Source organism: Onychostoma macrolepis, chromosome 07 (assembly GCF_012432095.1).
Source record: "Onychostoma macrolepis isolate SWU-2019 chromosome 07, ASM1243209v1, whole genome shotgun sequence".
NCBI lineage: Eukaryota > Metazoa > Chordata > Actinopteri > Cypriniformes > Cyprinidae > Onychostoma > Onychostoma macrolepis.
Genome location: NC_081161.1, coordinates 43,207,382 through 43,234,380, shown reverse-complemented (window position 1 = coordinate 43,234,380; position 26,999 = coordinate 43,207,382). Strand labels below are relative to the sequence as shown.

Here is a 26,999-nt window from a genome sequence, read left to right as displayed (position 1 = left end):
ATATAACGACTTTCAGAAACGCTTCAATTTTGTTTGTATATGCCTTGGTGTTTGTAAATATTTCTTTACATTTTCTCTTTGAATTTAAACACAATCTTACTCTTCTACATGGCTAGTTATTTAGATTAAAATATAAGTGAATTTTTAAGTTGTTGCTGACTTTCAACATCATGTCCTTTCAGCCTTTTTACAGTTAAATAGTCACCCAAGATTTTTTTTTTAAATTATAAATATTCAATGTAAACTATAAATTAATTAGGTTGTAAAGCTGCATGCATAGCTGTACAATAATTAATATTCTTGACAATGCTGATAGGCTATCAACTTACATTATTACAGATATTTGCTCACTTAAGAAGGTAAAAGCCATACTGACAAGACCTTGAACCCAAAAAACATTCTACTTTTAAAGAAAGTTTATTGAAAACCCACAAATTAATCAACATCATAGAAAAAAAAAAAAAAAACATGTTGTTTGGCATTGGAAAAAAGAACATCCTCCACCTTTTCATATACATCTTTCTATTAAAAGAAAAGTGCCGTCTTGGTTCGATGTATGAAAATCAGATTCAATCTGTTCCCAGTTCTGTTAGATTGTATTAAATGGATGTTTTGCATTGTTCATAAAAACAGAACTAAAGGAATGCATATGGCACTTTTAAAAAGTGTATGTCCCTTTACGCTTGTTGAAAGATTCTTTGGTTTTTCAGTACATCTTAGACAGTTTATCCCATAAAACAGCTGCATGCATCCAAACCAAATCCCCTTCAGTAAGTAAAGCTGGGTTCGATCTACCGTATCATCAGCACATGCATTTCTAATACAGCGGCCTTTATATGAACAACATTCAGATATGATAATCACTGAAAGATATGCAGCTCATGATCATAAAATAGCGATAAAAATTCAGAAAGATTGAAATTGGCAATGATTCATTTGGCACAGAAAGTGTGAACAAGTGTCTTCTGGAGAAATACATGCAGCTCGATCCAGAAATAATGATAAACATGCTGGAAATGTTTTTCTTTTGGCTTTAGAAATGCGTTTGGCACAGTGTTTTTCCTGTAGACTATGTAAACAGGGTTGCATTATTAAGGCTGTTTATCCCGTAGAAATAAGGCACTCTTCACAGGGCAGGACTACAGAAGAGAAGACAGTCTCAGTGCAGACGAACAGCAAAAATCTGTGTCCATTTCAGGCAAACATGGTCAGAGAAATCCACTGCAACACAGAGAGACATCAGAGTGCATTAGACCAGACAGATCATTATAGAATACAACTGCTTGACTGACACACTGCAAACAGTCTTTGAACCAGACATCTTATTCACATGTGCAGAGGTTTACCAAACATGACAAATCCATCTCAGAACATGTTGTGTGAGTGTGTGTGAGTGCTGAAATGTTCATGTAAGTGAACTGAAGTGAAACCTGAAAGAACGTGAGCGATATGAATCCATCAGCGTCTGTGTCCAGCGTCTTGAAAGTCTCTGTAAAAACACGCACGTTTCAGTCCGATTGTCCTGACAGCTCATGTCAGATCAGAATTACTGTACTTGTAAAAAGATTGTGCATGTTCATATTCTTGTAATCTTGTGTTACAGCAATGCACTTAATGCAGAAATGGATCTATGTCCAACTTTTCTCTCAGTAACAGAAAAATACCCAATTACATGAATTCTCTATTCACTTCAGTTCAAACGTTTGGGGTCTTTTTTACATGTTTTTGAAAGAAGTCTGCATTTATTTGATCAAAAATACATTAAAAACCATAATATTGTGAAATGATATAATTTAAAACAATTGTTTTCTATGCCAATATCTTTTAAAATGTAATATTCCTATGATCAAAACTTAATTTTCAGCATCATTACTCCAGTCTTCAGTGTCACATGATCCATCAGAAATCATTCTTAATATGCTGATTTGCTGCTTGAGAAACATTTATGACTATTATCGATGTTGAAAACATTCTTTTATGAATAGAGATTCTTTTATAAACAAAGTTCAAAGGAACAGCATTTATTTGAAATGGAAATCTTTTGTAACATGTTTTTACTGTCACTTTTTATCAATTTAATGCATCCTTGCTCAATAAAAGTACATTTATATATATATTCGTGACCCTAAACCTTTGAATGGTAGTGTATACTTTTCAAAAAATATAGTATATATCATCTTTGTGCAATATTAAATTACAAAAAGTACAAGTTTAATATTTAAAATGAAAAATTGCTACATTTCTTAAATACTATGGCCATGACATTGACTCACTGAACATGGTCTCCAGACGCACTAAACAGGTGACAAAGTTATCGAAATCCACAGACAGATCTTCCTCTGTGTACCGAAGGATGATCAGCTGGAATAAATGATTGTTCAGTTTATAGCCTGGAGAAAAAGGGACGAACGGAGAGTCACGACACAGAGATTAAACAAAACAGACCAAATAAGAGTTTTCAGACCGTGTACCTGCTGCTTCCAGAGCTCTTCTCATCTCATAAGAGCTCATGGTGCCTGATTTATCCACGTCATGGTCTCTGAAGATTTGCTGTAAACATACGCATATCATAAATCATTCATTTCTTCATGCATCGTCTTCAAACCATGGACTGCACACAATTTATCCATTTATTTTTTTTAATTAAAAAATATTTGTAATCTTTAATGTCACGTGTGTCTGTTCATTTAGTTGCTTCAGGCAAAATGAATCATAATGTGGCAATACAATTACATGCAACTTCTGATTTCATGATGATTTCTCTACTTTATTTTACATATTCTTCATTTTATAATTTTAGCCAAGCTTTCCCGCACCAAAAACTGTAACTGAGTTGTTCACATTGCTATTTTAGTTTTATTGAGATACTATTATAGTTTTTATTCATATTTTGAATGATACGATGCTTTCACTTTTAGATAGTTTTAGTTCTTTTGAAAATGTAGTAATTTAATTTTTTTTTTAAATTGCCTATATAGTTATGAATTGTCATTAACTAGCTAAAATAAAATGCTCTAACTTAGTTTATTCCAGTTAAAGTTTCAAGTAATTTTTTTTTTTTTATGGTTTTACTTTTACTAACACTGGTTGTTTATAACAACTCCTCACCTTCTCTCGGACCGTCTGAAATAAGCATGCTGCTTTTTCTGCTGTACTTTTAATACTTCTATATGTAAATGAGCTCTGTTATGACCCATCTTGAATATAATATCTCACCAGGTAGCGTTTAATCTTTTCCCACAACACGTGAAACTCTGTGAGTCCGAGCTTCCCACTGCCGTCCGTCTGCAAACATGTCAAGGAAACCAGAGCACGGCGAACAGAAATACAGTCTGAACGGTGAGATGTTTGATGTGAACATGCAGCGCAGATTTTGGTGACAAAAAAAAAAAGAATTGGTTACGAAAAACCCTCCGTAACCAATATTTGCCAGATGGTTTACATTAAGTGATGTCTGCATTATCAGACTGAATATTTCTTTTTAAAGCTGATTGTGGGGAAAGGATACGTCCATGAGGTTGATCATGCTTCGGCACGACTCCTTCCCAAACCCGTCCGTCTTTAAATCTTTATCTGTGCATGAATACACACAACAGAGATGAGTTCTCAGAATAAATCGCTTTCTTTTCTTGAAGTGCGATCTGTCTGACACTTCATTTTAAAGGCAACAGTTTTTGTGCAAACTCTACAGCTTAATAGTTCAAAAGTTCTCATCCCATGAAACATTGTGACATAATTGAATCTAAACTATAAAAGTATGACTTCTAGTCAATATGTACAATGATAAAGATATTTTAAGTTTAATGCTAAATATTCAGATGCAAATAAACAAATAATTTGACAGCGTAGCAAGAGCGAGGCTTCTGCAGAAGCACATATAGCATAGATTCTGCAGGATTTAACTAGTAGGATGTTGTCTTAGAAGTGAGCTGCCTGTGTAGAGAGTGACGCGGCTCACTAGGGTTTGAAACAGAGCTACTGAATCATGAAGATCTCACGTTTAGAGATGATTCTGTTCAGGATGGTCTGCAGCTCCGTCGTGCTGATCTCCATGTCCTAGAAAACACATTCTCACATGATTAACATATAAATGCATTGTAATATTTAATGTCTGCACACAGCAGTGGTTCATCAGTCTCTCACCGCTCCAGCCAGCTGTCTGAAGAGACTCTTGAACCCCGCGTCAATCTGACTCTCATCCAGATGTTGCTAAAGCAATCGAGAGAGAGAATATACTTGTACATAAACAAATGTATACTTGTATACATTTTAGTCTTGCATGATAAAATAAACTCCTGTTCACAACATCACTGAACCATCAGAAACCACTCCCTTTAACTGAGAATATATATTTGTAGTATAGTGCAGTCGCTCTTTTCTTGCTGAACTATAGAAATGAGTCTCGATCTGATCATCTCACCTCCTCTGGAATATCAGCCATGACTTTATCATCCATTTCTCTGAAGGACACAAAGAGAATTACAATATGAGCCAGAGAATAATCTTTGCGTTCACTGGATGAACAGAACTGCTATCAAAGGTGAGTGCTTCAGCATTAGAACAAGCTCTATAGTGGCACTATTTCATTAACAAGGTCCAGAATTAATGCTCAGCAGCATCAATTCTAAATATTATATATTTTTTTTTATACTAAGTAAATGAAATGAAAGAAAAGAGATAATGAAATCAGCTGGAAAATAATGGCAAAATAATGGTTTACTTTAGTGGTTTGGTTTAGTTGAGTTAATGCAATTCAAATGTGACCATGGACCACAAAACCAGTCTTAAGTGTCAATTTTCTCGAAATTGAGATTTATACATTATGCACTGAATAAATAAGCTTTCCATTGATGTATGGTTTGTTAGGATCTGACAATATTTGGCCAAGATACAACTATTTGAATATCTGGAATCTGAGGGTGCAAAAAAATCAAAATATTGAGAAAATTGCCTTTAAAATTGTCCAAATGAAATGTTTAGCAATGCATATTACTAATCAAAAATGAAGCGTTGATATTTATGGTAAGAAATTTACAAAATATCTTCATGGAACATGATCTTTACTTAATATCGTAATGATTTTTGGCATAAAATAAAAATTGATAATTTTGACCCATACAACGTATTTTTGGCTATTGCTACAAATATACCCCAGCGACTTAAGACTGGTTTTGTGGTCCAGGGTCACAAATGGTCAATTTAAATTTTGTAAGGAAGCCAAAAGGTGGTGGTTGTTATTAATTTTATTAATTTATTTTTGCATTAAATTTTTGCACCTTTGCTGAAACAGTTAAAACTGCAAAATACAGTTTTCATTAGGATAAAATGTATATATTCTAAAAAATATTTAAAATAAAATTTACATTTACATTCACCATTAGCATGTGCAGTACACAAGTTAATTCTCAGCAGCACCAAAGTTAGTAAAGTTGTTCTTGTTTTTGTTTTGTTTTGTGAGTAAATAAAACAATAGAAAAGAGATACTAATCAGCTGACCAATAACTCTTTTAGGAATTGGAAAATAATAGTTTAATTTGCTGAGTAAGGTCAATAGTCTTTTTTGCCCCAAATATAAGCAGCATGGGCAATTCCAATGAGATACAAAATAGTCTGTTAAATAAATGCCACTATTGGGAATCTTTCCTCAACAACAACAACAACAACAAAAAGCGCAATTAATTTTTAAAAGATTACTTTTGCAACTCTAGAATGTATGTGCAATATGCATACAGGATGAAGTGTATATACAGTCAGGTCCATAAATATTGGGACATCGACACAATTCTATCATTTTTGGCTCTACACACCACCACAATGGATTTCAAATGACACGAACAAGATGTGCTTTAACTGCAGACTGTCAGCTTTAATTTGATCCAAATCAGGTGAACGGTGTAGGAATTACAACAGTTTGCATATGTGCCTCCCACTTGTTAAGGGACCAAAAGTAATGGGACAGAATAATAATCATAAATCAAACTTTCACTTTTTAATACTTGGTTGCAAATCCTTTGCAGTCAATTACAGCCTGAGGTCTGGAATGCATAGACATCACCAGACGCTGGGTTTCATCCCTGGTGATGCTCTGCCAGGCCTCTACTGCAACCGTCTTCAGTTCCTGCTTGTTCTTGGGGCATTTTCCCTTCTGTTTTGTCTATTTTCCCTTCTGTTTTTTTTAACAACGCATTTCCTTGTGTGTTTTGGCCAACGTGAATTACCGTAGACGCTCTTACCGCGCTCATGTTTGATATATTTGCCTCCCGGCAAGGAAAAAATAAGTAAATAAATTCAAAACAATAATAAAATCAAGAATCAGATCACGTAAACCATTCAGACTGGCTATTGTAATATCTGCGTCAGGTAAAATTACTCGTGTTCATTTCTGCACTCAATTAATGTTTTAATTACATATGCACCTTTATGAAAATTAAACACGGGTTTATTACAAATAAATAACTAAAGTAAAGCTAAAGCAACCACACATTAACATGGTTTTGTTATACTTCACCATGGTATTTGTAGTAAAACTGTTATACTAATGGTAATCAATCCGAATGACACGCAATGCACGCATACAGAGCGCGTGATCTCTGAAACGCCCAGATGTACAAAACAGACCCTCCCACCTCTGTAATAAACACAGAGATGTTAGTCCCGTCCGAATTGGTACATGAAAATAGCAGACGTCAGGTGATAAGAATCGAAACTCAAACGTAGTTTAGAAAACTAGTCCCGTCCGAATAGGGCTTTTGGTTGCTTTTGCAGTATGCTTTGGGTCATTGTCCATCTGCACTGTGAAGCGCCGTCCAATGAGTTCTGAAGCATTTGGCTGAATATGAGCAGATAATATTGCCCGAAACACTTCAGAATTCATCCTGCTGCTTTTGTCAGCAGTCACATCATCAATAAATACAAGAGAACCAGTTCCACTGGCAGCCATACATGCCCACGCCATGACACTACCACCACCATCTTCACTGATGAGGTGGTATGCTTAGGATCATGAGCAGTTCCTTTGCTTCTCCATACTCTTCTCTTCCCATCACTCTGGTACAAGTTGATCTTGGTCTCATCTGTCCATAGGATGTTGTTCCAGAACTGTGAAGGCTTTTTTAGATGTCGTTTGGCAAACTCTAATCTGGCCTTCCTCACCAATGGTTTACATCTTGTGGTGAACCCTCTGTATTCACTCTGGTGAAGTCTTCTCTTGATTGTTGACTTTGACACACATACACCTACCTCCTGGAGAGTGTTCTTGATCTGGCCAACTGTTGTGAAGGGTGTTTTCTTCACCAGGGAAAGAATTCTTCGGTCATCCACCACAGTTGTTTTCCGTGGTCTTCCGGGTCTTTTGGTGTTGCTGCGCTCACCGGTGCGTTCCTTCTTTTTAAGAATGTTCCAAACAGTTGTTTTGGGCACGCCTAATGTTTTTGCTATCTCTCTGATGGGTTTGTTTTGTTTTTTCAGCCTAATGATGGCTTGCTTCACTGATAGTGACAGCTCTTTGGATCTCATCTCGACAGTTGACAGATTCCAAATGCAAATAGCACACTTGAAATGAACTCTGGACCTTTTATCTGCTCATTGTAATTGGGATAATGAGGGAATAACACACACCTGGCCGTGGAACAGCTGAGAAGCCAATTGTCCCATTACTTTTGGTCCCTTAACAAGTGGGAGGCACATATGCAAACTGTTGTAATTCCTACACCGTTCACCTGATTTGGATGTAAATACCCTCAAATTAAAGCTGACAGTCTGCAGTTAAAGCACATCTTGTTTCATTTGAAATCCATTGTGGTGGTGTATAGAGCCAAAAATGTTAGAATGGTGTCGATGTCCCAATATTTATGGACCTGACTGTATTTTGAGGAAATTGTGCAAAATATATGTGCATAGTCAATGAAAATTATTCATGACCTCCTGTTACCATCCTGTACATTTTGGAGCCTGTTGAGAAAGCTCATGTTTAATCCTAACAGCTGGATCGGTCGGTGCATCCCAACTTACTCTGAGTTGGCGGGTTTCTCTGAGAAAACTCTGAGCGTGAAGTCGGCCTCTTTCTGCGGCTCGAATGTGGAGGGTACGATGATGTACTCGCCGGCGGGCAGCCGGAAGCGTGAGCTCACCTCCCGCAGGTTAATGAAGAGCTCCGAGCGAGCGCTGGACGCGTGAGACAGGAAGAAATCCCGCTTCAGATGAACACCTGACTTCCCCACAAACTGAGTACAAACACACAGAGTTAACTCAGTGACGTCCGCTTTGAAATCTGTGTACAACCACATTCATGAGCACAATTCATCAATAACATTAATGTTAAAATCTATTCTCAATTTACAAAACAGTGAGTGGTATTTGCCAGAGTAAAATTTGTTGCCAGGGAATGATATGTGGTTGCTAAGGTGTTCTGATTTATAAGTTGTTGCTATGGTATTGTGTGTGGTTGCTAAGGTGTTTAACAGTTTATAGGACATTATAGTTTCTAGGGTCTTCTGTGTTGTTTATAGGTGGTTTCTAGGGCGTTGCTAAGGTTTCAAGCCGGTTTCTAGGGTGTTGCTAAAGTTCCTAGGTGGTTTCTATGGTAGTTTCCATTTGCCAGTGCAAAGTTTCTTATTATGGGTTGCCAGGGTGTTGCTATGTAGTTGCTAATAAGTTTTAAACAGTTTAAAGGTCATTTATAGGTTGTTGCCAGGGTGTTGCTATGTGGTCGCTAAGGTGTTATGAACAGCTTTTAGGCCATTTATAGATTGTTGCTTTGGTGTTCTGTTGTGGTTGTTAGGTGGTTTCTAAGGTGCTGCTATGTGGTACTCCACATTATTTGTCAGTGCAGAACTTGTTGTCATGGGTGCCAGGGCGTGGATATGTGGTTGCTAAGTTGTTATGAACAGTTTATACGCCATTTATAAGTCTTTTCTAGTGTGTTCTATGTGATTTGTAGGTGGTTTCTAGGGTATTGCTATGTGGTTGCCAAGGTGTTCTGAACAGTTTATAGAGCTTTTATAGATTGTTTCTAGGGTGTTCTGTGTGATTGCTAGAGCATTGCTATATAGTTGCTAAAGTGTTCTGAATGGTTTATAAGGCGTTTATAGGTTGTTGCTATGAAGGACCTTATATGGAGATGGTGTGGGCGTGTCTTATGCAAATTACTAACACTGGGCATGCTGTCACTCATTTAGAATACTCCATAGTCATTACAAATAATGGGGTTACAAATAATTACCTATGTGTGTGCATGCTACAAATTAGGCAGAATTTTTTTTCTCCCGTGAGTATAAATATGAACAATTTATGCAATTATTAGTTAAATAATTCAAGCTTCTCAAGATTTGACTCTCTTCTACAGTATGTAATGGCCTTCAAATGTCTGAATCATCTCACAAGCCTGTTTGAAAAAATCTGTACTTTATAAAGCACATATGCGTATATTTAAATAAATGGCACTTGATTTAAAAGGCCCCGGGTGGCTCTCACCGTACCTCTCTTGGCACCTGCAAAAATAAAGGTGAAAAAGCAACCAATCAGAAAAGGAGTCAAAAACACAGGAACTTTAGATGAGTTAAACGGAAGAGGTCTGCTCTGACCTCATAAATGGCGAATCCGATGGTCTCCATGTCCTGTCCTTCTCTCCGCTTCTTCCTGCGGTCCTTCTGCATCAGCGCCACCAGGAAGCTGCAATCTGATTGGCCGGGAGAATCTGGGTGTTTCAGGGTCACCTTGAACTGAGGGTTGATCCAGAATGTGGCTGTAGTTTATGGGAAAAAAACAGGCAGATAAGGATTTGGCGGTTTTGCTGCCACTGACCTAGGGATGGGTACCGAGAACCGGTATTTTTTTGGACCGGTACGTAACTGGGTCAATACCGGACTACCGATAAGCTTCAGCACAAACAATACGGTTATCGATACTTATGTTGTTTTATCTCTGTATACTTCAATGTTAATGGAAAATTAGAAGCTGCTGCTTGTCATTTTCCTTCATTGAATGATGTGGCCGTCGTTTGTTCGACGTGTGTGATCTCCATGCGCGTGTGCGGTGTGTGTTTGCGTGCAATCGGTCATTCGCGGCAAGAGTGAAACATTCGAAAGTGTGGGCTTACGTACTTTAGGGGTGCGCGATATTACGATTTTTGATCGTGGATGATAAATGTCTCCACGATCTGCTTTTAAAGAAATATCGTAGTATCAGCGCCAGTTAAACAGCGCCTGATTACTGAACTAATGTTATCTTTTGCGCTAATACTGTCAAAACACACAAGCTTTATATATAGACTCAGTTGGTTATGTCTAAAATGAAAGTAAACAGCTGAGAGAAACGGATGTGTGCCTGTATATTAGACATGTGCAGGTCTTTAAAGGGACAGTAAACATACTGCCGATTGTCATTAAAGGGATAGTTCACCCTAAAATTTAATTTCTGTCATTATTTACTCACTCACATGTTGTCCCAAACCTGTATTAATTTCTTTCTTGTGCTGAACACAAAAGAAGATATTTTGAAGAATGTAACCAAACAGTTGCTGGTCCACACGGAATTTGATGGTAGCAAAAAATACTAAGGAAGTCACTGGCGACCAGCAGCTGTTTGGTTTCCCACATTCTTCAAAATAACTTATGTTCAACAGAAGAAAGAAACGCATTCAGGTTTAAAACAACTTGAGAGGGAGTACAATGATTACACGATTTTCATTTTTGGGTGAACTATTCATTTAATGTTAATAAAATAAAACACAAAGAGAAAAATAACCCACTACTCTTGACTGAAGAAATTTAATACAGTTGCTACAGTTCAGCAGTGTTAAAATAACTTTTCACATCATATCTTTTTGCACCAAATAGTATCGATAAAATGTAAACAATACCCATCCCTACACTGACTGTTCTCTGTCCCCCTTCCTTTGCTGTACCTGGGTAGTTCCTGCATCCGCCGGCCGTACTTCCTCTCCTCCACTCGCCCTGATAGAGCGACGTGCTCCACTTCTTCACCTGACTCGCCTGGAGCGCGTCTGCCGTCAGGTTACAGATCTCCAACCGAGTGAACTCACGCAGGAAATCACTGAACGACATCCTGACAGAGAGAGAGACCCGGTGACCCCCTGAGCGGTGCTGGCAAATTATAAGGTTGCTTAGGTGTTCTGAACTGTTTACAGGACATTTATAGGTCGTTACTGTGGTGTGATGGGTGATTGGTAGGTGGTTTCTAGGATGTTGCTATGCTCTGGATGGTTTGCAGGGCATTTATAGGTTGTTAGGCAGTTTCTAGGATGTTGCTATGTTCTGAATGGTTTATTAGGTATAGATTGTTTCTAGGGGTTTTGTGTGGTTGCTAGGGTGTTCTGAACAGTTTACAGGTTATTTATAGGTCGTTGTTGTAGTGTTCTGTGTGGTATGGTGTGCTAGGTGGTTTCTAGGATGTTGCTATGCTCTGGATGGTTTGCAGGGCATTTATAGGTTGTTGATAGGGTGTTCTGTGTGGTTGTTAGGTGGTTATCTCACTCACCAGAACTCTCCGTCCTCGCTGCGGTTCTGTAATCTGCCCCGGATAGAGCAGTCCACATTGTCCCATTCCCGAGAGCTGAACACACACACACACACACACACACACGTACACATCAGAACAGTCATCACAACATCCGCGACACCGTAAGAATGAAGCATCAATCAGCACACTGGTGTGATTCTCACTCATCACTCCAGGCTCCCGTCCACTCCACTTCACCCCACGGGTTCCTGATGCGCACCAGCTTAGTCATGTTTCCCCTGTACACCACCTGATCAACAGATCATTAATATTTCTGATTACAAAGACATTTCCCTTTGGAATAACTTGCATTGATTAAACACACACACTAAGACCAGAAACATCTATTAAATAAATCAAGTCGATTTTGATTTCATATTACATTAACATACATCTAGGTCATTCATATATTCCCTGGGAACTTTCAAAGAAAGACATGCTGCATCTAGAACCTGCTATAGATGTGTATAGTAAGTGTTTTAGTATGTCTTTGTGTTTGAGTCTCTGGCTCACCTCTTCCACTCCGGTCACTGAGTACGCATGACCTTTGACCAGCTTCTTGAAGGTCACTGCCTCCATGTCAAACTTACTAGTGATCTTGAGGACAAAAAGATGCATAATGCAGTCAGACACTGATATTGATCAACGTCACCAATACAAACAGGTTAATAACTAATATGAGCAAAACAATCATCCTTATTGTTAACTACAACTACAGAAAATAATTTAAATAATTGAAGTAAAGCTGAGATAAAATATAAATATTACATGCTAAACAAAAATTATAAACGTTGCCTTGGCAATTAACTTGGGTTTAAGTTGAAGCACTAAAATTACCAAAACTAAATGAAGTAAAATTAAAGCCAACTAGAAATATAAAAAAAATAAACTAAAATTAAAACTAGAAGTCATCTTTGATAATATTGATAATACTATATAACATCGATTATCATCTATTGATAATATTAAATATTAGATTAAAACTTTTAAATTAAAAGAAACTGATAAATGTAGAGAAAAAAAGGAAATGCTGCCTTTGCACCTAAATAAACCAAATCAAATAAAACTTTTAAAAAGACAAAAGCACATAAAATTACTGAATGAAACTAAAATGAAAACTGAAAATACACAAACAAAAGCTAATTCAAACGGTACATTTTAAAAATTAATTATACTAAAAATAACACCGATCCTTACAACATTTGCTTGATTGTTAAAATGTGCCTAATCTTTTACTACAAAAATACATTCAAAGAAAAGTCAATGAGGAACAGAACAATGTTTTCACACCTCATTCCAAACCCTGCACTGTATAAAAAAATTTTTTTTTTTTTTTAAAGTTGAGCCAACTTAAAATTAAGGCAACCAGCTTCAGCAGATTTTTGAGTTTTCTCAACTTGTCGTTTTAAGTTTATACAACAACAAAAATTGAGAATCTCCCACAAAAATAAGTTGAGCAAACTCAAAAATCTGCTGAAGCTGGTTGCCTTAATTTTAAGTTGGCTCAATTTATTTATTTATTTTTTTAAACAGTGTGGGCATCATCATTTATAGGTATTTAGTTTTTTTAGAATTAATTTGCTTATACCACTATTGGACTATTATACACATCAAACAGGTGATCTGTTAACAGTTTGTCCATGTAATTCTGCAAAAACAAAGTAAAAAAAAAAACAGCATGCTTATCATTACTGCACCAAATTTTGACTGTTTTCCTCAGAAACCAAATACAGCTGCTTCTAATTGGTTGTCTGTTGAAGAATATTCTAGCACCTCAGTGTTGGGCATAACACACATTTTGTGCTGCAGGCTTCAAATCATAATTTAAAGGTTAAATGCTAACTAATCCACCTTCAAACGTCTCCACCTGTAACCTTGAGTTCAGCAGTGTGAAAAGCGAGAATCGGCGCTCACGTCTATAGAGCAGCCCAGCAGCGATCCTCTCTCGATGGCGCGGCCGATGATGCTGAAGAGATCGGCGGGTGCTTTCTTTAACTCGTACATCTCTGTGACTCCTCCTGTGAAATCCTCAAAGCCCTCAGACGTGCTGCCACCCGACAGAGCCTCATAACAGCCGTTCAGCCTGACAAACAAGGCAATAAATAGACTAAAGAAGTGCAGATAACCTGTATTTGATTCACATGTGCAGTTGAGGATGATCGTACTTGGCGTAGGCCTTCTCCAGCAGAGCGCTCCAGAACTCTCCACCCTCCGCCGAGTGAACAACAACAGCTTCCCGTCCTTCACGGGCAACCGGTCATCAATCACCACATCCAGCCACTCACCGAACTGCCAGAACTACAGAGAGAGAGAGAGAGATTCAAGATACACTCCTGAAAAAACATTAAGCTTCTTTACTGGCATTGATGGATCCACAAAAAAAAACAACCACACACTCTAGAAAATAAAGGTTGCAAAAGAGGATTTTTGCAGTGATGCCACTGAAGAATAATTTTTGGTTCTCCAAAGAACCTTTAAGTGAACAGTTCTTAAAATAACCATTTTTATCTTAGTGTGAATGTTAAAGGTTCATCATGGAACCAGTAATGAACCGTCATGTTTAAGAGTGCAGAACCTTTCAATTGCCCAAAAGGTTCTTTATAGCGGAGAAATTTTATTTAGATTTTTAAAATGTTCTTCACACATTCTAAAAAATAACAGTTCCAAAAAAAGGGCTTTCAAAGCAATACCACTTTCAGTGCACAGTTCTTTAAAGAACATTTTAATAATCTAAAGGACCTCTACTATAAACATCCTCTTCTGAAATAAAACGTTTGCAGGGAAAAAGTTAAAAGTTCTTCATGGAACCATCAACCCTAATAAAACAAAACAAAATAATAACAATAATTTAAAAAAATGGTTCTTTTAACCGTTCACTGAACGGTTTTATGGTTGTTCCATGGCATCACTGCGAAAACCATCTTTTGAAATGTTTATTTTTTTAAGACTGTATGTCCAGCAGGTGGCATACACACACACACACACACACACACACAAACAGCATATCTCACAAACACAGCAGTCTTTCTGCTCTGTAATCAGTCAATAATCACATTTGTAGATTACGATAACGCTTATATCAATTAGCATGGAGATATTCTACAATAACTGATCATTTAACCCCAATCTGCTACGTTAAAGATACTTTGTACGATTCTTAGGAATAGCATGCATGCATGTGCTGCAGGGCCAAAACCGTTCGACCAAAAACAGTTGCATCTTCTGGTTCCAAAAGCTTAATGGTAGTGACGTAGATGTCATTTATAGCACATGCTTTGTTCTTTATTTCTGCTGGTTATATTTAGTCTTTAAATTTCATAAACGTTGTGGTTATTTGTGAAGATTATCATGATGAACGGAATGTATAAGCATAGTGTATTTTTGACAGTTTATTTTGCAGTTATTCAAAAGCAAATGGAAAAATCTGTTTTTAAGGGAACCAGGGTGATGCAAACCTGTAGCGCTCTAAAGGTGGCTGCACATATATGGTAAAATGCACAGATAAAGCATTAACTACACAGATAATGTGCATCCTCTCCTTTGTTTAGCTGCATTAGTGGTGAAAAGCTTCCTGGGTTTATCAGAAAGACATAAAGAGAAGAAATACAGAAGAGTCTGAACAAATTGGCTTCCACACACATGTAATTATAACTTCCAAACCTGTAAGCAGAAACTTTCTGAGGAGGATCACGGAGCGCAATCTCTTAGTTGTCATCTTGCAATTATGGTAACTATGATGAGATGATGTGACTGCAGCATTACTGTTAGTGAACCCTCATTAAATATATATTACAGGAATTATTGGTGCAGTAGGAATTGCCTGTACTTGCAGATTTCTGTACACATTATCCACCATAAATAACACACACACACCCTACATACACACCCTCATCCTATATGTGCACTTCTGTAAAGAGCCATTAAAATAAGGCTTAAGATGGATTTGAGAGACGTCAATGAAATCATCAATCACGCTGCACATCTCCGAGGAATTTCTTCCCAGGATATTTGATTTATATAATACAGAGGCTAGATTAAGTCACACAGCCTGTCAAGAACATTTCTGGATCATTTTTCACCACAACATAAATCTCCAAACTATTCTATTTAGAATATTTATAATAAGATATTATATATTATTATACATCTTTTTTAAACTAATAAAGATGACAAAAACATTATCATCTCACAGTGTTACCGTTAACTACAACTAGTTAAAAAATAATTTTCAGCAATTTAAAACAAGCCAAAAAAAAAAAAAAAGATACAATAAAATACTGGAGGAAAAACCTAAACTAAAAAACTTGAACAAAAATTACATTATACTGTTTATTATAAAGAAGAAAGATTATACAAATTAAATATAACATGTATAAATGTACATTTTGCATAAAGAATATATTTTACTATTGTGACAAAATATTATCATTCATACAACAAGATAGCATGAATTTGATGTTTTCGTATAAGTTATAAAAATGCAATTGTCATGAAAGTACATATCACAATGTAAAACATCTAAATAGTCATATAACAGCATTAATTTCTTTTACGATTTCAGAGTTAAATATGACCCAGACATGTGAGATTCACTGGTAAATAGTTTAAAATGCACTGTAGCATTTCTCCAGTCTGTGAAGGTCTCTCCCTGCGGCCCTCAGTGATTTACACTCTCTCTCATAATTAGGTTTTTTACACACTCAGGACATTTCTGCTTCCAATTTAATCTAAATGAGTCCCAGATGAGCCAAACAGAACTAGCAGCAAACACACAAGTGTAAGTGTGTGTGTGTGTACCTACTTAACCATATTTTGGGGACAAATTTGTACCCAAAAGTGAGCTAAAACTGACAAAATCTCCAAAAACCTCTCTTTGGGGACATCCTCATTTGTAAAACCAGTTTAAAAATAAAGTAAACAAAGGTTTTTTGAAATTGTAAAAATGCAGAAAGTGTCCTGTAAGGGGTAGGTTTAGGTGTAGGATTGGTGTAGGGCAATAGCACATACAGTAAGTACAGTATAAAATCCATTACGCCTATGGAATGTCCCCATTTAGATAGCCAAGTAAACGTGTGTGGGGGTGTGTGTGTGTGTGATGCATTAGTGAACACATTTGAATCCTGTGTTTTTGTTCACAGGCTCATCCATGCATGAAGCACGTCTGTATTTAGAGCATCTATGTTTGTGTTGATGACATATTTAGCAGTTCAGGGTCTTGATTAACTTTTGTGCATCTTTCTGACTGCATTGCTTTCTTTTTATTATTCTACACAGAATTACCAAATAAAATAAAAAAGTACAAATAAATATGCATTTTGGACACATACCATGATATTCATTCAACATAATATGGAAATACTAATACACATGAATATTTTAATCATTCAGCGCCATGGTATTTCTCAAATGAGAATGAAAAAATGTATTGTGTTGTCATTTGCCGTCTGTACAAATTGTGAAAGGATTCTTGGCATGCTATGTCACCTCATTACCCATAATCCTCTCTGCCACTTCATTGAGGTTGTTTGAACAGCAGTGAGCAGCTCTGCCCTCCCCCTCACCCCACTGAGTCAGAAACCCACACATCAGCACAATAATTCACTACTGACACACACACACACACACACACACACACACAAGATTGATCAGACTGTCTTACACTGTTTCCAAGCAGCGCTTCATTATTTTATAATACTCTCACACCACTGCTCATGCTAGAGTGTTTACGGAGCAAAGTTCATGGATAGTTTACAGCTACAAATGAGTGCTGGTGAAATCACACAGAAACAACTGCATCTTAACAGTCTTAAATATAAAGCTTCTGTAGTTTATTGGAATCGATGGTTCCATGAAGAACCTTTAACATCCATGGAATCTTTCCAAGCTTCTTTATACTGGGAAAAAGTTCTTTAGATTTTTAAAATGCACCAATTAAAAAAAAAAAAAAAAAAGGTTCTTTTTGGAACTGTTCACTGAAAGGTTCTTTGGGGAACCAAAAATGGTTCTTTATAGCATTACTGCAAAAACCCCTTTTGAAAGCTTTATTTTTACAAGTGTAGCATAAAGCTATACTCTCTCACTGTCAGACCTAGATCTGTGCTCATGTTCTAGCGTTTGTCACACTGACGCACCTGAAAGTGAAATACTCCCGCGTATCCGCCGTCAAAGCTCTGGCCGTGTGGCACCACGCGGTGCAGGAGGTCGTCGTTTAGAGTCAGAGACGCGATGGCCGCCAGCAACCAGCAGTCACCTGAGAAAAACAGACCACAGATAACCCAACAGATGAGATTTAGAGCAGACGAGATGTGATGCCAAAATAATGATTCAATATATCAGTGTCTGTGGTGGTGTGGCCCACCATGAAAGATAGAGGGATTTGTTGTTGTTTTATTTCAGTACAAATAATTGTAAAAGTTAAATAATTCTTTATGCTGTAATAAATGTGTAGAAAACTATAGAAATTTTAACTACCTAAAAAGCATTTTTAAATTTTAATTGATTTAAAAATCAGTACAAACAGTAATATTGTGAATTATTATAATTTAAAATAAGTGTACAATTACACTTTTTATTATGATTTTTTACATTTAAAAAAAAAAGTTTTTCTTTGTGTGTGAATATCTATCTATCTTAAAACCGTAATTTTCTGTAAAGCTACTTTGCAACGATTTGTATCATGAAAAGCACAAATAAACTTGAATTGAATATATACAAAATATATATATATATATATATATATATCATATATACTTACACACACTTAAGTGTATTTAAACAAATCAATTTAAAATGAACTAGGATACTAAACATATATTATAAGTAAACATCTGTTTCATTTCAGTACAATTGTTAAAAGTTAAACGTACAGTAGCTCTTTATGTTGTATAAATGTGTAGTAAATTGTGTCTAACTATCCATGAGTCTACCAACAAATGGTTTTTAGTGTATTAAACACCTATCCATCATTCCTCTCTGTATCTATTCATTTTTACATCTCCATGCCACAGTCTCTGGGATTCTTTTAACATGACACATCTGCTGTTGGAAGATGATCTGATGCATTACATCACAGAGAATGTGTAAATAACTTAAAATAGCCATCAGACCCAAACAAACCTGACACAAAAGAGAGAGAGTCAGTCATTCTGTTTCCGTGTTTACTAAAGCTTGTGAAAGCACAACAGCAGTCACTGGGCCGCCACACACATCCTGACCAATCACGGCGCTTCCTCGCGGTTTTACATGTTTAAACGCTGTACCCTTTTATGATGTCATCATAATGCATTAGCGGCTCGCTGTGAGACAGCAGCTCTTTATTTAATGAGTCAGAGCTTTAATTATGAACGAGGTGCTGTGTTTAAAGTAAACTTCATTGTACTTTACAATAGCTTTCCTCTTCAATGTGTCTTGAAATACACCACACACCAGATGGCACACTTTATTTTTACAACCCAGTTTCTAAGTGTTTTAAAGCATTAACTTTATTTCATTTAGTTTATTGCAATGCACTTATTTTACTTTTTTTTTTTTTTTTGCAAAGTTAAAATATTGACTATGAAATGTATTTTATATACACTCTACTGTTCAAAAGTAATTTTTGAAGAAATTAAAGAATGCATTAAATTGATCAAAAGTGGCAGTAAAGAAACTCTTTTGAACTTTCATAAAAGAAAAATGTATCAGTTTTCTCAAAAATATGATGCAGCACAACTGTTTTCAACATTTTATAATAATCAGAAATGTTTCTTGATCACCAAATCAGCATATTAGAGTGATTTCTGAAGAATCATGGGACACTGAAGACTGGAGCAATAATGCTGAAAATCAGCTTTGATCACAGAAATAAATTACATATGTTCACAAAGAAAGAGTTATTTTAAACTGTAATAATATTTCACAATATTACTGTTTGACTGTATTTTTGATCAAGTAAATGCAGCCTTGATGAGAATAAAAAACGTATTTCAGAAACTTAAAAAAAAATAAATAAATTCTTCCCAACCCCACCTTTTGAATGATAGTGAAAGTGAAATCTGTGTGACAGTCTGTTGTTCACAGGTCTAGTAAACGAACAGCTAGTTGAGGTTGTAGTGTGGTAAAATCAGGGTTGTTTGAGGTAAAGTCCTCGTCCCTGATGATGACGCAGACTCACCCAGTGCTCCCTGACAGATGTCAGTACGAGTCGCTCCATCCATGATGAACTGGGGGCGCATACAAATTTCCTGCAAACACACGTGTGATGCTAAATTGGATTTGCATTTTCAGAAAGAAATGATGCACAGCACTGTGACTCTCATTCAAATACACACACACACACACACACACACACACACACACACAAACAGGTCTGCTTTCAACAACTACATGTTTGTCGGTGACGAGCACGTGCGGCAGAGTATGTCATTCATATTCAAAGTCATGTCTAGTTTATAAAGGCAGGACGGATAAATGAATGTATAATGAGTAGCCATTTTTCCTGACAACTCATTTCGGCTCTTGAGCATCCCATAGCAACAAGCATGAGAGACGTGGTTATATAAAGCCATGCATTAATGTACTGACTAGAAGCTATGAAATCCTGCAGGATGTTGACTGTAGAGGTGACCTGTCACATGCAGAAGTACTTACAAATGTGTTCAGAGAGTGTAAAAAGCAGAGCAAAAGGTTAAACTAGGGAATGTGTGAACATATGTGATGACCGAGGTGAAGTGTAAGTAAAGAAATAGCTCACCCAAAAATTAAAATTTACACAAACTCATCTACATCTTGGATGGCCTGACGGTGTTTCTTCATCAGAACAGATTTGGAGAAATGTAGCATTACATCACTTGCTCAGCAGTGGATGCTCTGCAGTGAATGGGTGCCATCAGAATGAGAGTCCAAACACCCATTGACTGCAGAGGATCCGTTGCTGAGCAAGTGATGTAATGCTACATTTCTCCAAATCTGGTGAAGAAACAAACTCATCTACATCTTGGATGGCCTGAGGGTGCGTACGTTTTCATTTTTGGGTGAACTATTCCTATAAAATACAGCAAATGGAAGAGAAAAGGACCAGCAAGCAGTGATGAAGTATAAAGGAAGTAGTATTTGCTAAACAAATGCAAGACAAACCCATCTGACCCTCACGACCCTTGCGGTCAGCTCACCGTCGGTCTCATCCACCGCACACCATGCGTCTTGGAGGATCGTGGACCCAGCTCATTGAATCCCAGTGAAGAAGCGCTGGTTGGGAACAGAGGGTCTTCAAACAGGGTCCTGGTCTGTTGGCAGTGGGCCTTCAGTGAGTTGTAATCCTGCCCCAGGAACTTCACAGCATTGTGGTTCTGACCCAAACCCGCATCCCGGTCCCACTGACTCCGCAGCTTCGCAGCCATCCCTGTGGCGTAAATGGGCTCCATGTTTTCACCCGCTTTACTGGGACCAGCACTAACAGATGACGTAATCCCAGATAGCCAATGAGATCGGAGGAAGGGGAATAGACGAGCCAATCACAACACAGGAAATGAGGAGTAGAAAGAATATGTTAATTCTGAATCAGTGGGGAAGATGAAGCTGGATGTCATTTATTTAATCAGCTGCTGATAAAGATCTGGTTCAGAAGACCTGGAAAAGAGAAGAAAGAGTCTTTAAATGAATTTCATTATTATAAAATAACCTTGTTGTATAAACAATTTCACATTTCTTTTCATTGTTTTTGCTGTCTGACTAGGACAAGAAGAACTTTGGCATTAATGCAACAATATAAAGAGGAAAGGTTATGTTTAGTTTAGTATTTGATGCTGTATTTTATCATTATTGTGCACTCACAGAAAGTGATCGGTCAACAGCTTAATGAGTCAAATGTTCTGGCAAGTTTCATCACTATTCTTAATTGGCAGGGCACAAAATGCACACAAACTAAATAATACAGCAAACATATGCATTTATAATATGTTCAATATCAATTCTTTTCCAGCATTATACTTTATTTGACATGTTTTATACCTTGAAAGTCAGGACTTAACCCTTAAGATGAGTCCATTTGACCCACCTTGATTTTTAAGTTGTTGGAAAAACTGTTTTTTTTTTTTAATTTTGGTGACTTTTTCTCATTTCAGTTCATGAATATGCCTGCAAAGTGTCAACACGATGTGTTGTGAAATGGGTACAATTTTTCTATTATGATTATGATGTTTTCAGGTCAAACTGATCCCCATATTTCATGATTAAAATACAATAGAAGTCAATGGCTACCGTCGGCTGTTTGGTTACTAACATTCTTTAAAATATCATCTTTTGTGTTCAGGAGAAGAAAGAAACTACCACAGGTTTAGAACAACTTGAGGGTGAGTAAATAATGATAGAGTTTTCATTTTTCTGTGAACTATGCTTTCAAATAGAGTTTTATTTTCACAATTTCAACCTAAGAAAGATTCCCAAAGGACACTTTGACTACACAGTGCTTAAATACGAGAATTCTGGCATGCCTCTGAAAGCAGAATAAACTCGCATTCATTTCAAACAAAGGCTGAGATCTGCTGTCACAACCTAAAACATCTTAATGATGGATTTGTTTCTTACAAACACACAGCTTTTGTATTCACAAGGCATTAACTGATGGACTGGAGTGCTGTGGGTTATTGTGATGTTTTTATCAGCTGTTTGGACTCTCATTCTGACGGCACCCATTTAATGCAGAGGATCCGTTGGTGAGCAAGTGATGGAAAGCTAAATTTCTCCAAATCCGATGAAGAAACAAACTCCACTTCATCCTACAAGTATGCATCCAATAGAGTGAATGAACAACCTCCCTTTCCCTCCTAAGAGCTTGTTAAACTGGTCTAATGTACCTTCCCCCTCCTCTACTTCTCACACTGCGGTAAACCTGAGGAACTAAGTACAGCTTACTCACCGTTCTGATTCACACAATCATTGTTTGTTAAACTACAAACAAACATTAGCCTAGTCTGTGCCCTGTGTAGGGCTGAAGCTCAGTAAAACTTTCTTTAATTCTAAACTACATGTTATTAGTTTGATTTAAATGCTGTCGGCTCATCGTACTCATGTCATCTGTTGTAGTTTTCAGGGAAATGTGTTTGTGAACACACTGACATGAGTGTCTTTCAAACAAATGAGAGAAAGTAGAGCAGTGGAAGGGTGTGGTGCGTGAGATTCATGGAAAGACACAGACGTGCTGCCAAGACTGTATTAAACTGCAGAAGCATGTGTGGATGTTTGCCAGCAGGACAAACAGAGCGTTCAGGGCTTGAAGAGTGACTTAGCATGAATGCATCCGAGCTAAAAGACAGGAGATCTTTTTAAATGTTGCTTCAGGTCTTCAGCAATGATTTTCTGGTGAGTTTCTTTGTTTTCATTTCGTACATTGTTTTGTGCACACCAGCTCTTTCTGAACGTCTCCTGCTCGTCTCAGGATGAGAATCGATGTCAGACGCTCCTGGCAAACCTCCAGCCATCTCCCACAAAACATCCAGCAGATTAAATGAGCGCGGTGCTTTACAGAGGACTCATAAATAACATGAATAGTTACAGTAATGCATATGAAATATATTCTCATGCAGAAAGGCCCAGATTATATTTTCCTCCAAAAAAAAAAAAAAAAAAGTTTATTTATTTAAATTTTATTTAAATTCCCAAATAATTATTTCTCAATTAAATACTCAAATTCTCATTACTGTGCTCTATATACAGTATACTATATACAAAAATTATTTGATCCCCTGCTGATTTTGTACGTTCGCCCAATGACAAAGAAATGATCAGTCTATAATTTGAATGGTAGATTTATTTGAACAGTGAGAGACAGAATAACAACAAAAGAGTCAAATAAGTATTTGACCCCTTCGCAAAACGTGACTTAGTACTTGGTGCAGAAACCCTTGTTGGCAATCACAGAGGTCAGATGTTTCTTGTAGTTGGTCACCAGGTTTGCACACATCTCAGGAGGGATTTTGTCCCACTCCTCTTTGCAGATCCTCTCCAAGTCATTAAGGTTTCTAGGCTTACATTTGGCAACTCGAACCTTCAGCTCCCTCCACAGATTTTCTATGGGATTGAGGTCTGGAGACTGGCTACGGCCACTCCAGGACCTTAATGTGCTTCTTCTTGAGCCAGTCTTTTGTTGCCTTGGCTGTGTGTTTTGGGTCCTTGTCATGCTGGAATACCCATCCACGACCCATTTTCAATGCCCTGGCTGGCTTTAATGCCCTGGCCCTGATGGTACATGGCCCCGTCCATCGTCCCTTTGATGCGGTGCAGTCGTCCTGTCCCCTTAGCAGTAAAACACCCCCGAAGCATAATGTTTCCACCTCCATGTTCTTGGGGTCATAGGCAGTATTCCTCCTCTTCCAAACACAGCGAGTTTAATTGATGCCAAAGAGCTGGATTTTGGTCTCATCTGGCCACAACACTTTCACCCAGTTCTCCCCTGAATCATTGGCAAACTTCAGACGGCCTGTACATGTGCTTTCTTGAGCAGGGGACCTTGCGGGCGCTGCAGGATTTCAGTCCTTCACGGTGTAGTGTGTTACTAATTGTTTTCTTGGTGACTATGGTCCCAGCTGCCTTGAGATCATTGACAAGATCCTCCCGTGTAGTTCTGGGCTGCTCCTTGCCTGTATAAAAGACACCTGAGAGCCAGAAACCTTGCTGATTGATAGGAGATCAAATACTTATTTGACTCAATTTATAACTTTTTTGAAATGCATTTTTCTGGATTTTTTTGTTGTTATTCTGTCTCTCACTGTTAAAATAAACCTACCATTAAAATTACAGATGGATAATTTCTTTGTCAGTGGGCAAACATACAAAATCAGCAGGGGATCAAATCATTTTTTCCCCCACAGTATATAGAAAATTGCACATTTATTTTTTGTGTTCCTTTCCATTTTACTAGCAATTTCTGAGTGAATATTGTTTCTACACTGTTTTTTTTTTCTTCAGTGTACTTAATTTGCACAGAAATAATGACACAATGGAAAAGAGAAAGAGAGAAAATATTTTATATTAATATCCAGAGTTGCGTTTCCCAAAAACATCATAAGCGTAAGTAGACCGTAGAGATTTTTGCTTTCTATGATACTTGCAATGCTTTTAGAAAATGCAGTCCTGGGTGTTTCTTGACAGTTTTCATGAGCTTCACTCTCACATTAACCCCACAAATCCACCCTCATTAAAATATATGTTCATGTTAACATCCGTTTCTGCTGGTGAGGGCACTCAGGCCTGACTCTATCAGACAGAAGCTCACAAAAACACCAAAATAAATATTGAATTTGTCTCTGGTGGGTGTGAACACCAGTTTCATAGCTCTCTGGTGAAAGATGGGCTGATGAGAGATGACTAATGAAAAACAAGTAAAGACACATCATGAAACCTCAGTCTATCAACAGATGCTGTCGACCAATCAGAGAGAGAGACTCGAGATGTTCACATACTGAGAAAAAGATTACAGAGAAATTGTTTGAGGGAAAATGTGTTCCACAAGACCTCAAACCGATACCAGAACACCAACTATATTATATAATGGGAGTTGAATAGAATAGAATAGAAACATAGCATTTCTATGTGCGTGTGTGTATATAGTCAAAAATAATTTTGCAATTCAATTCCATTTGGTGCAATTAATGGTGCAGAAACTTATACAATTAAATTAAACCTTGATCAAAGGTAAGCAACAATTAACAATTTGCAACTACTAACTCTACTCTTTCCGAATGCGAGCAAACAGCAGAGGTTTCTTCGTGAGCTCAGGTCACTGTAGCCTACAGGTAGGATTTTCCTGTATTTCTGGGCGTGGCTGACTGTCACTCAGAGAATTCACAGACAACACCCAACAATCACTGCACTTCTCATTATTATATACATACAATGACACTCTTCCCTCTGCGGTTTGATTCCTGCAAGGCATGGCACATGTCCACTCTTCCAAATGTAAATTGCGGTGCTTACACCCAGAGAAATGCTGCTTTAGTCTCTGCTGTAATACGATCACATGTTAACAGTGGCAGAACAACACTTCTGTGTGCAGCACAGTCTCAGGTTACATCCTATGTGTGATGTGATTTAAATACAAAGCAGCATATAATACAACAGCCAAAAGGAAACCGAAGGGTCCAGGGGTTTTCAAACTGGGGGCCACTAGGGGGGGGTCAGTGGAAACAAAATATAAAAATAAATAATAAAAAAAGTAGGTAAATTCTTTTTTTTTTTAAATAAATAAATAAAAAAATTCATATTAAATAAATATTTAAATTGATTTTTTTTATATTTATTTTAATTTAAGTAATAAATGAGTAAATAATTAAAAATAAACTTACAAATACAGTGTTATAATTATGTAACTAATTACTTTCCAAATAATATCTTAAACATATTTAAAACATACATTTTTCACAGTAAAAATTTGGTATAAAAAAAAAAAAAAAAAAAAGATGCTTTTTAAATTGTAGGATGGTGGTTCCTCTCGCAAAGATGATCATATTTGGGAGTCTGTGGCATCTAAAACGTTAAGTTGAAGTAACACTACCAGTTTTTCCTTGGTGCTACCAAAGCGGCCTGGGTGTGGATTTTAGATAGAAAATAATCGGGTTATATGGTGAAACGGCCCTTGCTTTCATCACTTCCTGTGTCATTCAGTAAACCCACCCTGACCACAACAGCTGAGCTGATCATTCGTTCATGTGTGTGTTTAAAGGGCTTTTAATAGCCATGCATGCATGCATTCAGCCTCAGACTATTCAGATGCTATGGAGAAGTCAATGTGAATTCAATCTAGATGTAAACAGAATATCAGCTCTTAGAAACTGATTCAGTTGCATGCATTCACACACATCTGGGTGATTTACCCGATTATAACAGCAATGCATGCATGCAAAAAATATGAGAGCTAATAATGGCCAGTTTAAAGAACCTGCAAAACAAGGAAGTTCACACACCTTTTGATGTTTTAAACTCTAAAAGATGTTAAGACATTTGCCTGATGAACAGTTATTCTATAACACAACCTTTACGTGAAAAGTATTTGTGGTCAACAACACAGGAGTGAAAGTAGAAAAGTTAAACAAAGTGTCGTTCGCACGGATGCAGAAAAGTCCAAAGCGTTCAGACTTACCTCGTGTCTTGATTTGCAGTGCACTTCCGAGTGTGAGCAAAGATTATATAATCCAGAGGTTCTGACTATTGTTCGATCCTCCGAACATCTGGAGTTCGTGTAGTTTAACGTCTTGCTGCGGATTTCACCCCGCCAGCGGCACAAACGCCCAGCGGATCCGGGGCGCGTCAGCGCAATGCGTGACAAACGCGACGCGTCTCGGAATTGGGGTTGGAAGCGTGATGTAGCATCCAGTGGACCAATCAGAGAGCGCGGTTACGCGTTCGACGCGACGCAACACAACGAAAACCCTAAGCAAACAGGATATCATAAAACAAGAAAACATAATATAAATATAATATTATATTTTAATGTAATATAATATTAGTTT

General features: G+C 37.2%; 1 protein-coding gene across 1 annotated transcript; it reads right to left on the bottom strand.

Annotated features, from left to right (window-relative positions):
• Positions 1-394: 394 nt before the first annotated feature.
• capn1 (calpain 1) lies at positions 395-26,842 on the bottom strand. The gene is given in 23 exon segments (XM_058783267.1): positions 395-1,221; positions 1,431-1,489; positions 2,274-2,390; positions 2,472-2,550; positions 3,217-3,285; positions 3,509-3,573; positions 3,999-4,056; positions 4,144-4,209; positions 4,421-4,460; positions 8,011-8,222; positions 9,477-9,488; positions 9,582-9,742; positions 10,904-11,064; positions 11,497-11,571; positions 11,682-11,767; positions 12,031-12,114; positions 13,432-13,600; positions 13,683-13,749; positions 13,752-13,815; positions 17,649-17,767; positions 19,670-19,739; positions 20,667-21,123; positions 26,630-26,842. Coding segments are annotated over 22 exon segments (2,112 nt in total). The 5' UTR covers positions 20,919-21,123; positions 26,630-26,842; the 3' UTR covers positions 395-1,194.
• Between the last annotated feature and the right edge of the window lie 157 nt (positions 26,843-26,999).